Raw genomic sequence first — 14,658 nt, 5'->3', positions numbered from 1 at the left:
CAGTCAAATTTACTCTCTAAATGTTCCAGCTGTGGTTCTGAACTACATCTGGAACAAATATAACAATGTAAAGTGCAGAAAACAATAAAGCACAAACCAACAGGATTCATTCAAATCCAATAACAAGCTTCAGTTTATGATACAAATAAACAAACTGTGAACAAATACATAATATTACCCCAGAAAAAGCAAACTAGCATTTACACAACAGCAACAGCAGAGTCTGTAATTAAATTTTGTACATTTCATAGACTGACTGATTGGAGAAAATAACTGTTTGGTGCAACCTTGGTTCAGAGCTCACCTAACAAAGATTGTGTTGGGAAAATAAGGTTCTAGTGTGTACCAGTTCACAGTGGGTGCGAGGTGGGTTCACCTGGACAGGTTGCCAGTCTATCACAGAGCTGACAACCAATCACATTCACATTCACACCTACAGGCAATTTGCCACTGCAGGAACTTAACAAAATGTAACTTAATGTATATCCATTGCCTCTGCTTCTTTTTCTGTTTCCATGGTTCCCAAACTGTTTTGAGGACGAGTTCCTACTAACTAAAAGTTCAGGTACTTTTAGGGGTTGACAGCAGTGCTTTCTATTATGATTGGGCAAGCAGATGTAATTTGAACTTTGCATTGTTTGCAACTTATACTATTTATTCGTGAATGTATATATAATGTGTGAAGAGGCTGTGGGTACTAACTGGGTTACCAAAGCTCGTAGCACTGCATTAATAAAATAATAAAGTAATTAGTTTTGAAAATCATGTAACCTTCAGTTAATGTAATGACACTAACATTTAAAAGTTATTATGTGTAAAAGTGAAGGAAAATCAATATCCAGTGCCTCTCCTACCAAACAGACCATAGCAGTGCAGACGTAGTCATCCCGCCTTTTTAACGATATGACAGTGGAAACACGAGGAAGAACCTGGTACCTCACAGTTAAGAGTCACAGGCTGGTAAAAGTTCTGGTAATGGGAAACTCCAAGTTCCAGGTGTTGAGTTCCCGCAGTGGAAACTGAACCTGCAGGTGTTTGGACTGTGAGAGGGAAACCCACACACATGCAAACTCTGTACACAGAAAGAACACAGAAAGTACACAGAAAGAAGATGAGTTTATAATGTACAGAAACAGGCAACAACATATCACATACAAGCAAAAGATATCCAGAACAGAACATTTAGGCTTAAGTGTAAAATCTTCTCCTTTATTAAACACTCGTGATACGAGTCCTTTCAGCACTCAGATTGTTTGGCTGCTCTGTAAACAGATAACACCAGTTGCTGTTTGTCTCTTGTATTTCTGACAAAGGGGCAGCTCAGTGAGAAACATGTCTGCTGTTACCATCACTTAACCACCAGGTGACGCCAAATCAACCAGGACTGAAATCTGAAGGGTTTGGAACTTTAAACATTATTTTTTCTGTATATTTTGATAGTTGATCAACAGAAGAGGGTGGAAGTGAATTTCTCAACTCAAATGAAATTAGAAAGTCTATAAAGGGATATTATGCAGCAGAGTTCATGCCGTTCTTTGTTTCCTGCAAGGTTTTTTTTCCTTTAGAGCTTTAAAACAACATTTTTTTAAAAACTCTCTGGAAGTAGGTTGTTTTTCTTGGACAGTGGACATCCCAACAGTTTCCTGGTCTCCACATCTATCTCAGTGAGACCTTTGAACTTAAATCTGAAACAACATCCATCCCATCGTGAGCCAATCCCGTGCTAGAATTGGCTAACATCTCTCTTGTTGCTGTTGAAAGTGCCCATCAACCTGTTTGCATCAAACAGAAGTAGCACTTGTCCGCATTACATTTTGAGTTTTTACCTTCTGCACTCTTACTCCACAGTTCACCGCTATGATTTTAAAATGAAAGGTTTGGTGATGTCGTAGATGTGAACAGATAATCCCAATTTTTGCAAAGTGGAGCCGAAGATGGTCGGGCAAGCAGTGACTGTGACCAAAGACCATAACATCTTCTTATTGGATCAATGATTCTGAAACCTGCCCTCAGACTGACATCAGACTGAACTTGTGTAAAAACCGACCCTGTATTTGTAGACAGAAGTTGAGGGTTTTCTCATTCACTTCAATACAGTCAGAGTTTGATCACAGCAGCATCCAGTGAACATTAGAGGAACTGCAGCTGATCGGACTGGTTCGGGTTGGATCAGTCCGAACCCCGAACCAGGAGGATTTATTTCTGGGTGAACAGGGCTCCCAGCGTGATCCCAGCTGCTCCCAGTACAGCCAGTCCAAACACCATCCTCAGGGACCAGAAACTAACCGGAGGTCTGGACTCACCATACAACTCCACAAAGGCATCCTGGAAAATTAGATAGAGACAGAGATGGACAGGAAACAAACTGAATCAGTGTTTTTTCTTTTTTATTCTTGATGGCTTTTATACACATATTTTTCTCTGGTGGTTTGACAATCTGCTTTTTTAACCCTCTTATGAAGAAAGAATGTTAGCAAACAGCTGCCTACTTCCATATCCAGTAGACAAACAGCAACATGTATCTGTCTGCCTGATGAATCTAAGTCCAATATTCTCTCTCCTTTTAGCTCCAGTTTGTTTTCCACCAACTCCAGAGAAAATATCTGGCTCTTTAGCTGCTCAATATTCCACTTTCTTCATCAGCTTGTCTCTAACTTTGTGTATCTGCTGTTTGTTGTTGGGCAGGTGGTGTACAGTGGGTTCATCAGAAAACAGATGACAGGAAATGTGCAGCAAAACCAAAACTAAAAGGGAGCTTGGAGCTAAAAGAGGCTAAAAAGTGGAAGCAGCTGTTTGCTAACATGTTCGCCAAAACTGCTTTTTAAGATTTTAATTCCACATGTTGTGTTTTAAGATTGTTCTGTTGCCTTTGAGTTGACAAAAAAATCAATTATTCTGCTTTAAAGAGGACGCATTCTGCTTTTTGTTAAACATGGTCAAAGTTCAGAAACTTGCGCCTTAAAGAGACAGGAGCTAAAACAGCCTGTTTCAGACAGAGGCTGAACTGAGGGGCTGCATAAAGGGCCTGTATCTATCTACTAAATGAAGGAATCTCTGTCTGTATGTCCTTCACGTGTATCTTGAACCGTTCATCCGATCAACTCCACACTTGGCAGGTGCATTGGTGGGGAACAAAGGGAGAGCAGTGTCAAATTTGGTGCAATTTGTACAAGCAATGCGTTCAACATTAATAAGCTTTGAATAAAGCAGCGCTCAATGAGCCACTCGCTTCAGGGCTTTACCAACTCAAGCATGTCAGGGAGACCAGAGGCAAAGGGTGACACAAGTCAGAGAAAAGAGCTCTAAAGAGAGAAAAGTAGACAGAGAAAACAGAGCTTTTAATCAAGAATGATTACTCTGTCTAGACAGAAAGCGTAGCATTAGCATCACATTGAGCAGCTCAGCAGTGACTACACAGGAGGTGTTCAGGTACATTGTTGGGTGTTGGTCACCTGCGTTTTAGAAGCACTCAGAGCCTGATATACAGTGCCTGTAGTTACACACATAAGATGAAGAAAATACCAGCTTGTCTCATATGCTCCGAGACCGAGGCAATTGTGAATTACCACTGCAGACAAAGCACAAATCTTTGGAGCAAACATAGCGTGAGCAGCACGTTTAGTAGATTAGCAGCAAGTGTCTAAAACAGAGGGCATTCAGGTACATGGTTGAGCATAGATCAACCGCGTTTTGGAAGTGCTCACAGCCCAATACACAATTACAGATGTGCGTAAAACGAAGGAAATACTACATACCCACTCAAATCTGAACTGAAGACACAGAAAATAAAGCCACATAAGATCAATCCACTTTATTTTAGGACACACTTCTTGTTTTTTTTATATGTAGCCCTTATTTTAACTAAAATGAGCATTTATTTACTAAAGAGTACTTATTATTTATAACATCTGTGTTTAATAACATGTTAGTTTCTTTCATGTTGTCGGTGTTTCTACTCATTCACTCCTCACATCAACTGTATTAATTTTCTATGCATTGATGCAGTGGCCAGAGGCCAAACAACTGGCCCGTTCCCAACAGACATGTTTTGAATGGGCACTGCACTAGTAAGATAAATAAGGAGTTTTAACTGTAAATCATGCAAAGATATTCCAGAAGAGCCCTGGAGTATAAATATACACCTGGAAATGTGCAGAATATGTGTCCTTTAAGGATAGTAGTAAAACCAGATGGAACCCTCAAGAAGTCTTTAAATCTCCTGATTAAAATCTATAAAGCAGGTGACATTAATTAAGCAATATTACACAAGAGGATGTGCTTTACTGTCGGTGTTGGCACGATAGTGAAGCTTACGGAACTCAGAGCAAGCACCTCATTCCTGACCGCATCACTGTTGTGCCAACAATAAAGGTAAAGCACACCCTCGAGTGTAATGTTGTGATTATACAACATTTACCAACAAAATAAAAGATATAAACAAAATGTATTCATATTGTGAGGCAATTCGCTCTAAAAATAAAAATCTTTTTGCTTGTATTATCTACTGGAAAACAATGACTCATGTCAGTAGACTCCTATGTAATGAAGTAGCTCACTACTCCAGCAAGTAGGCCGACCCTTAGTATCGACCTAGCAACAGATGATTTCTAGTCCCTGCTGACTCAGCCAGCCAACTTCAGCTAATGCTTTCTAGAGATTGTAGGATTTCTCAAACTGAATAAATACCTCACATATGAACACAAAACTGCTTTGCTAGCTCAGTCTTGTTGTAACTAAGATATCTGCTGAAATTTTTTTTTTCCCATGGACAGATTTAGCTACTATGTCCGCAAACTTCACATATATTTTTAAGCTAGTAGCGCTGTGTCACCAGCACAGCTGATGGAGGATGCTGGAGTGGAAGCTGAGACAGACCCTCAACTAAAGGGAAAATGACAAAGTTTTGCTGTTTTTGGGGGTACCGGGTAACGATAACAGTGGAGAAGGGTTTGGGTTTTTCAGTGTGTGTGAGAGTGTGTAACTCGTCTCACAGTCTCAGAGTTCAATCCACGCGGTGAAGGGTCTATTTTGTTTTCCCCACAACCCCTAATCAGTTCAGTTCAATCCAGTTTCACAAACATTAAAGAAAGTCAACTCAAAACTCCACTCAGAGTTTTCACCACAGATCCCCCACAAACCAAAACAAAACAAACCACAGACACGAGCAAAGCAACACAGTACATAAAATAAAGCCAGCAGAAACATAAGATAGGTTGGACCACCGTGTTTAACTGTATAACTTCAAACGTTACAGTTATGGCTGAAAATAACAACACAAAAAAACAAGTTTGCCAAGTTCACATATCTCCGCAATTCAAATCAACCACCAATCGTCTACCGAGGAGTGACTGTTGTTGTTAGCAAGATGTCACGGTCTGTAGTTCTAATGAATGGCGGAGTAATATTTTTATTAATGGCGCTTTTTTAATTTGAGCACAGCTAGGTGTGCTGTCATACTGATTTGAGCACGTTCTAAATGTCTAGTTGACCAATCAGATTGCTTGTTTGGAACTACCTGTTGTATAATGTTTGTTCACACAGTAACACTTTACTTTAAGTCTCCCTATTTATCATTAATAATCAATAGTCATTAATAATCAGTATAAAAACATTCATTAATTAAGTTTTAAGAAGATATAAGGACTTTTAAGTGTTTATTAATGTACAGTATTTTTTGTAACTTCTCCTATGAAGACATATTTGATATTATTACCACTGAGTTTTACTATATTGTCATTTATTATCTGTTTATACAGCGGGAAACACTTCTGTGTGTCCACAGGAGGAGTTATAGTTGTTGATTAATACATTAATAAACACTTATATCTGCTGACAGCTACACAATAAGCTACATTTAAGTGTGTTTCTTCAGTAGTGTCATCTTTGAATGTGTGTGTGTGTGTGTGTGCTGATGTGGAACAGTAATATGATGATTAGGGGAGAACCCTCTGACACATACTGTACGTCTTTGTTTTTGACAGACGGGTCTTTAAAAAACACAAAATAAACCCTGGTTTCATGTCACCACATTATGGCCTTATGTCTGGTTCTATCTGACATTTTGGTCAGTAATTAGTTATTCACATGATATTTATATTTTATAATTATTATTATAACGTGTTATTAACATGTTTTGTAGTTTTACTTTTTCTGCATTGGCTCTAAACAGTTACACCAGCAGCTAGGCTAATTTAGCAGTTTGGTATAAAGGAGACAACGGCATTTTGCATTTTGTAAAGTGAAGACATATTTGTAAAGTGGGGACATGCTAAACAGTTTTTTAATACTCTGAAATTTAAACTTGTATTTAGGTGTATGGCGGATTTATGGTGGCTGTGAAATGTTATACGCTGTATTTTCCATCCCTCATAAGCACCCTGGACTTGTTATCTGTGGTTAATGGCCTTTTCATTGTGAATCCTAAGTTAGTTATCTTTCCATTACTCTGTCATGGCAGTGCGAGCTGACGGTGAAAGGGTCACAATTACAACATGAACGTGACACTGTAGTCTTTTAACCACCGACATAAAGAACAAACAAAAAAACAACATAAAACATATAAATGTATCAAACAAGTTATGAACTGAAAGTTCAAAATCAATCCACACTGAGTCACACTTCTTTGAAATCATGAGTCACACTGTGTGTGTATGTGTGTGTGTGAGTGTGTGTGTGTTTTGCTGATTGGACAGACCAGAAATAAGCACACTATTTTCCCGGCACAGTGAGGTACACACACTTAATGTCAATCATGTCACTAATATTAACATCATTTCATCTTTCCCTTAAATCTTCTCTCATACATCACTTTTGTGAAGGCGTTCTTCTCCTAACAGTAAATGCAAAGAAAATGTTTCTTACATTCAAAAGCAGCTGTTGGGTTATGGGAGGGGGAGTCTCATTATCAGGCCAGTATGGTAATAACAATGAAAATTAATAGTGTATAAATGTGTTGTTCCTCAGTCAAGACACTTTAAACAGTGTGTGTATGTGTACATCTTTGTGAGTTTTGGACCTTTGGAGTGAGAGCATTTCTGTCCGGTCCTCGTTCAGTTTAGGGTAAAGGTTGGGGTTAAACATTTACTACTAAGTACATTTACTCAAGTACTGTACTTAAGTAAGATTTTCAGGTGCTTGTACTTTACTTGAGTATTTCCATGTGATGCTACTTTATACTTCCACTCCACTACATTTCAGAGGGAAATATTGTACTTTCTACTCCACTACATTTATTTGACAGCTTTAGTTACTTTTCAGATGAAGATTTGACACAATGGATAATATAACAAGCTTTTAAAATACAACACGTTGTTAAAGATGAAACCAGTGGTTTCCAACCTTTTTGGCTTTTGACGTCTTACAAAAAGCAGTGTGTAGTCGGGGTCACATTTCACATGTCTATGAGTTGTTAACAGCTCCACCAAATAGTGATTTTTCCCTCTAAACTTCTCACATGCTTTCATTTCAATAAATGTTCAAATGATCCAATATTTCAGCAAAAATCAAAGACTAGAGAAAAAGTCCAAAAACTGAAAACAGATTTGTGTATCAGAACTTTGTTTTTTCTTCTTTCCTCTCCCATTAATCATCTCACCACCCCTCAGATTTATCTGCTGACCCTTTGGAGGGGCCCGACCCCTTGGTTGGGAACCACTGGACTAAACTAGCTAACTGTATATAAAGTAGTGTAAACTAGCTACACCTCCAGCAGTTACAACAGTAACATGCTGCTCTAACACTGATGCTTCACTATTAATAATCTAATGATGTCATATATAATAATATATCAGTCAGAGGGACCAAACCACTACTTTTACTGCAATACTTTAACTACATCAAGCTCATAATACTTATGTACTTTTACTGCAATACTTTAACTACATCAAGTTCATATGTACTTATGGTTATGTACTTTTACTGTAGTAGGATTTTTCATGCAGGACTTTTAGGGAGTATTTTTACATTTTTATGTTGGTACTTTTACTGCAGTAAAGGATCTGAGTACTTCTTCCACCTCTGGACATTTAGCTGTGATGGTTCAGGTTAAGGTTATGTAGGGTTATGACGTTATGTCAATAAGAGTCCTCACAAGGATAGTTTTTTTTAGTTAATTTTTTAAAACACATTAAAAAGAATATTAGTGTCAGCAAACATCATCCATCTGTCCACACACACACACACACACACACACACACACACACACACACACTCGGTCTGTATCTGAGCGTCTCAATGGAAAGTTTTGTTACTCAATTCTGAGAAAGCAGCTCTACTCACCGCTGCCTGGGTTCTTAGAGCTACACACACACATGTTTGTACTTCTATCTTTGTGAGGACCTTCATTGAAATAATGCATTTACCAGCCCATTACCCTAAACCAGTGGCAGGCATATAGCAGCCTGTGATCATACAACAAAAAGCTGTTTGCCTCTTATAGATGACATCAAATCTTTTACGTTATTCTCCATAAATCTACTGTAGATAATGATGTAAACACAAGGCTCATGTTAACCCCAGTAAATATGTTAACATCTTACAAACCTACCAGGTGAATAACATCATTTAGTGGAACAGATTTGTGTCAGTAACAGCACTTTGGGGTCATGAAGCAGGCCGCTGTTTATTGAGTGTGGATAAGTTATCAGTAACATTTCTATTCTCGTAGTGTAACACACAGGATATGTTTATATTTAAGAGTCTTTTTTTTTGCTAGTATGTATAAACATAACCTGCCGTCGCACTTACTGATGGGAATTATGACAAATGCCCTCAGATACAACCCAGTCTGTTTTATAAACCAATTTTATTCTTGAATGAATTAAAAGAAATAAAGAAAACAAAACATATTAACAACATATTAAGATGTGTTTTCACTGCGCCTGTACGGTATAAGCAGCACTGAGAAAAACTATCCCACTGTTGAACCTAAATACTGACCCCAAATCTGACCTTAACCCTCAAACTGCCCTCTGAGGGTTGATCAGAAAGTGTCCAAAAATGAACCTGCTCACACTACTGTCACTGTCAAATTAACTGAAAACTGATGGATGTATGAAGGCTCGCCTTGTTATTTAGAACAGAGTTCTACAGAAACAGTCTGTCAGCTGATCTGAAGCCTGAGGCGGAAACTCAACCACACCGATTACCTGGAAAGATATTTCTAGGTAATACCACACACACACACACACACACACACATATCACACACGCACACGCAAACACACACACACACACACACACACACACACACATCACACTCACCTCTTATCAGGCAGTAAATAAAACTGAAGGAAACCACAGCGACAGGGGAGAATTTAAATAGAAAGTAAAAGCCTGTAAAAGCTGTTTTCAGGGGTCTCACACACTGATCAGACTCTGTTTGACTTTTTAATGTTTTTCAGTCACATATGAATCCTTTGCTGGTGTCAGGTCTGGTCTTAACCAGCTCCAGGTCTCTGGTGTGTACTAAGTTTAGACTGGACCTGAGAACAGTCTGATAACATGAAGGTCACATGTTGCATCTTTAGTCAGCCAATCAGAGTGCAGCGAATGATGGCTCACCTGAAGGCTCATGGCTCATAATTTTAGAGGTTGTGTCAGTTATCCAGCAGGTGGCCATGTTAGGTTTTCCCATCAGATATCTGGAGTTGGACCAGTTAACTGGCTGCTGGCTTTTGATCAGGTTTGTGAAACATCTTTTTCAGGTCAATCATGTACTTTGGGGGCCATGAAGGCAGATGTTTTACTAATAATTTGGACATAAAGGCTCCAGCGGCGTTTTTTGCTGCCTGGTTTAAGTTCAGTTTAAGTCCTTTGAAGAAAATGTTAACTAGTTTTCACATTCAGGCTTTTTGTTATTGTCATTGTTTCTCATCACAGTTGAAATTAACACTGAGCTGCAGCTAATGAACCTTTTCATTCATCTGTCAATAATTTATTTGACTAATTGATTTGTTGTTTATTCTCTAAAATGTTGAACGATTCTTCAGACTGTTGTTCAGTTTGACCTTCATTCCAAAAACACACAGATTCATGTTTCAATCAGAGAAAAATATTCAGCATCAAGAAGCTGCTGTTTCACTTTCATGAGCTTCACTGGTGTTCATGTTGAAAACAACGATTCTGTCTGTCTGTATACCTGTCGCTCTGAAATATAACTGTCACACACACACGCACACACACACACACACACACACACACAAACACACACAAACACACACAAACACACACACACACACACATACACACACACACACTCACACACACACACACAAACACACACAGTCTCTCTGCAGAGTTTTAGGGATTTTCTGCACTTTGCATATAATTTGCATTCAAACCAAAATACTCTCTTTCGCTGTCTGCAGTGTCATATCTGATCTCCCTTAACACACACACACACACATACACACACACCGTTGTATGTCTATCCTTGTGAGGACTCACCCTGAACCATTTTCTTATGAAAACATTAAAACAAAGTCCTGTTTGCTTCTAGTCACAAGTTGCTTTTGTTCTTCAGTTTCAACCAAAGTGATTTTTTCCTTCTAATCAACTTGTCTGTTTAATCTGCTTTTATACAGTGTTTTATAACTTTATGGTTTTATTATTATATACCTATTTTATTTTATTCTATTTGTATTTTTTAGGACATTTAACTTTTATTATAATCTAGTTATTTTCTTCAGTATTTCATTTTTATTGCTTGTATTGTATTATCTTTATTATTCAATTAACTCTTTTGCTTTTTACTTATTTTAGTGTGCATTAGTCTCTAAATCTATATTTAATATATTTAACATCCTACATTTTGTGAGTTGCTTGTAAAGCACTTTGAATTGCATTTGATTTGTTTTAAAGGTACTTTAAATAAAGTTTGACTGATTCTTTGAGTAATTTTTTGATGTAGAATTATTAATTCACAGGAAAAAGGAAAAAGATTCAAGGAAAATCTGGAAGAAAAAAAACAGACACCAGTGGCTGCAGCAGAAATATGTTTTCTTATGGGGACCCCTCAGATGTGTCTTGTAACCCATTAACAGTCCCGCCCCTCAGGTTGAGACCCCTTGCCCTCAACTGAACCTATACCTGATTCTAACTTAATATTTATGGGTGAAGAAAGAAAGAAAGCGTCTTCTTACCCATCCTCCGTTATCTTCTATCCATCCCTGAAGAGGCGGCGAATCCAGACTCTCCGCCATCCACCCCGCGATGTCATCCACCTGCCACGCCCCCTCGGTGTTCGCCACCTCGGCGCTCAGAGCCCCGCCCAGTTCCATCAGCACCACGATGCGTCCCCAGTTCACCTCATCCCTGAACAGCTCCTCCCTGACTGCCGCCAGGCTTCGCCGCGCCGACCCGCCGTCCCGATGCATCAGCAGCGCCGACGCGTGGGCCGTCAGGTCGCCACGGTAATGCCTCTCCAGCTCGTCACCGGCAGACCGCAGCGCGACCCGTAACCGGGGGGGCGGGGCCAAATACAGAACTGAAGGCAGAAAACAAACAAGAACAGGTGAAATGACATCATTACATGCGGTGCAGACCAGGTGACATCACTTCCAATGACATCATAATGCAAGAGACAGAAAACGGTGACATCATAACTAAGAAAAAAGAGTCAAGTGACATCCGGCTACGATGACATCATAGAGAGGAAAAGTGGGAGGGGTCAAATGACATCACAAATGACATAACAAAGATGAGTCAGGTGACATCACTAAACAAGGAGCAGACAACAGTGACATCATAATACTGAGAGGAAAAAGGAACAGGAAGCAAGGGGAGCTGTGACATCACAAGCTGTTGCCATGACAACACAGTGAGCTTCCTCACCTGGCAGGGAGGCCTCTTCCTCTGCTCCTCGGTACCACGCCCTCGCTTGTTCAGATCTCCATGGCAACGGAGCTTCATGCCGTCTGCGCTGAGAGCCTATTGGCCGCTCCAGGGGCGGGGCCTGCCAGGCCACGCCCCTCCGCAGCAGCTTGTACCGCAGGTAATCAAATACGATGTCCCGGCTGTCGTACGAGACGGCCATCGCCCCCTGCAGGCCGCCGCCTGTCACCTCCACACCCACAAATCCTCCAATAGGAGCACAGCACCTGATGACATCAGCAAGTAACGTGCTATATATTTCCTGCTGATCGATCAATTGATCAAACGTTTCCAAGAAGAAAACACAAACTCTCCAAAGAGGGTTTTGTCCGGAATGTGACGTCCATGTTCAGGAAAGTGATTAAAACTCAAAGCTGATGTTTAAAAATGTCAAAGATCCCGTTAGACAAAAACATTTCCAAGCAGCAAAGTTTGAGATTGAAACTGTTGTTGCAGCCTCACCTGCGGGTGAAGCGTCAGGTAATCAATAACTGAGGCCATGATCGATAAATAAAAACCTCGTGCATTGAGCTGCAGCTGTGAAAAAACGTTTCGAAGTCGATGAAACTCCTGAAAAGAAGTGACGTTACAAACTGAAAGTGAACAGAAGTCTGAACAGAGAAGAAACAATGTGATGTAAAACCAAACGATTCTGCTCGATAGTGACGGTCAATATCTGAGGCCCTGATCAATAAACACACAGCGCGGCTGTATCGATCATCGGCTCCTCATCCTGAAGACGCGCTTCAGCTCCACAAAGAGTCCAAAGATGATCCAACATCAGGCTCCTTCAGCGGGGAAAACGCCGATCAATAATCGATATCCGGAGTGTAATAACGTGTCGGCGGCGGACAGAAGCAGAGTGAACTCACACTGTACGTGCACACGCACACGCACAGCCGGTGGTCACGCCCCCCCGCCGGGATTCCCCTCCAACGAGCCTCCTTCGCTGACGTAACAACATTAAGCTCTACGTCACTCATTCGCTGATGCCGAGTGCGCGCCCATGTGAGCGTGCACGTCTGATTCGTGTATATTAGCAGTAATATTTTCAATAATACAAATAGTACTAATAGTACTAACTAGTAGAATATTACTTAGTGTTGTTATTATTAGTAGTACTAGTACTTGTAGAAGTATTAGTAATATTATTAGTAGTACTTTTAGTGTAAGTATTATTAATACTAGTAGTGCTGTTTGCAGAGTATTTTTTATAATTAGTAGTAGTATTAGCAGTAATACTTTGAATAGAAGTAGTATTTGTAGTAGTAGTAGTAGTAGTATGTTTAGTAGTGTTGTTGTTAGTATTGTTTTTATTAGCAGTAGTACTTTCAGTATAAGTATTATTAATAGTAGTGGTGATTCTAGTTTAATAAATTGGTAGTAGTAGTCACAGTAGTATTTTAGTGATGTTAGTAGTATTTAAAGTAACAGTACCTGAAACATAAGTACTGTTATAATGAGTAGTAGTAACAGCTGTAGTAGTAGTACTAATAGTAGAAGAAGAATTGTTATTATTTTCATTCCTATTACTTTTAGTAGTAGTAGTAATATGGGGAGGTTAGTACTACAGTACAGCAGCAGTATTCATAGTAATTATCATCCGTCTGTCAGGGTAAATATCATCACCTAGTATTTCTATTTTATTTATTTGTATGTATTTTTAAAGATGATTTCTACATTTTTAAATATAAGCTGGTTTATTAATCACTTCAATAGACACTGTTCTAAAAAATAAAATAAAATAATTATTGTTCTATCTTTGCTTGTTTGTTTACTGATCGTCTATTTGAGTTTTTATTGATAAGAATTAAATGTTCCTCCTCAAGAGTTTGTATGTAACAGACTGTATGTTAAATAAAGTTTCTTTAAAAAGAAAAAAAAACAGTTGGTCTGTGTTGTTATGTGTTGCTGCCCCCTGCTGGATATATGATATATGATATGTCTAGTAAACTGTACATACACTCCAAAAATAAACTTATTATTCATACAATATTTATTCCACATCTGTACAAATATATAAAATAACTTTACATGATCAAATAAAAAACATTAAGTCCAAACAATAGATAGATAGATAGATAGATAGATAGATAGATAGATAGATAGATAGATAGATAGATAGATTGATTGATTGATCGATTGATATATAGATCTATAGATAGATAGATAGATGATAGATAGATAGATAGATTGAGTGATTGATTGATTGACTGAATGATTGATTGATCTATAGATAGATAGATAGATAGATAGATAGATAGATAGATAGATAGATAGATAGATAGACTGATTGATTGATTGATTGATAGATCTATAGATCTATAGATAGATAGATATATAGATTGAGTGATTGATTGATTGATCTATAGATCTATAGATCTATAGATAGATAGATAGATAGATGGATTGACTGACTCTTTCTCTAACTGGGAATGTTGGTATCGGCAGTGGTAGAAGAGGTATTCAAAACTGTTTTCTTAAGTACAAACTATAAATACTGCACATTAAAAATACTGTAAAAGTCCTGCATTCAAATATTTTACTTAAAGTGAAGAGTGACAGAGAGGTTTTATCAGCACTATGTGCTTCAATTTACTGAACGTCTGTTCAAGGTGGAGTTTTTAATTCTTATATAACACCTGATAGTTTAACGAATTTTAATGCATCATATTTTAATTGTTATATATTGTGAGTAAAATCTGAATCTGCAACATAATCAGTAACATTTATCTGTTAAAATATAGTTTACAGTGTTTTCCTCTGAAGTAGAAGTACACAGGGCCTT

At 38.5% G+C, this 14,658-nt stretch overlaps 2 protein-coding genes across 4 annotated transcripts in view; both read right to left on the bottom strand.

The window, feature by feature from the left end:
• LOC137173324 (NLR family CARD domain-containing protein 3-like) overlaps positions 1–14,658 on the bottom strand; it is a 121,352-nt gene that overhangs the window by 71,191 nt on the left and 35,503 nt on the right. The window lies entirely within an intron of this gene.
• LOC137173352 (apoptosis regulator Bcl-2-like) lies at positions 1,098–12,920 on the bottom strand. The gene is made up of 3 exons (XM_067578159.1): positions 11,832–12,920; positions 11,141–11,484; positions 1,098–2,325 (listed from the first exon to the last, which is right to left on the bottom strand). Exons 1-3 carry the CDS (start codon positions 12,031–12,033, stop codon positions 2,197–2,199), a joined length of 675 nt encoding a protein of 224 aa, XP_067434260.1. The 5' UTR covers positions 12,034–12,920; the 3' UTR covers positions 1,098–2,196.

The sequence above is a fragment of the Thunnus thynnus genome, chromosome 21, assembly GCF_963924715.1.
Source record: "Thunnus thynnus chromosome 21, fThuThy2.1, whole genome shotgun sequence".
NCBI lineage: Eukaryota > Metazoa > Chordata > Actinopteri > Scombriformes > Scombridae > Thunnus > Thunnus thynnus.
The sequence above is the reverse complement of the archived record's forward strand: the minus strand, read 5'-3'. Positions and strand labels throughout refer to the sequence as shown.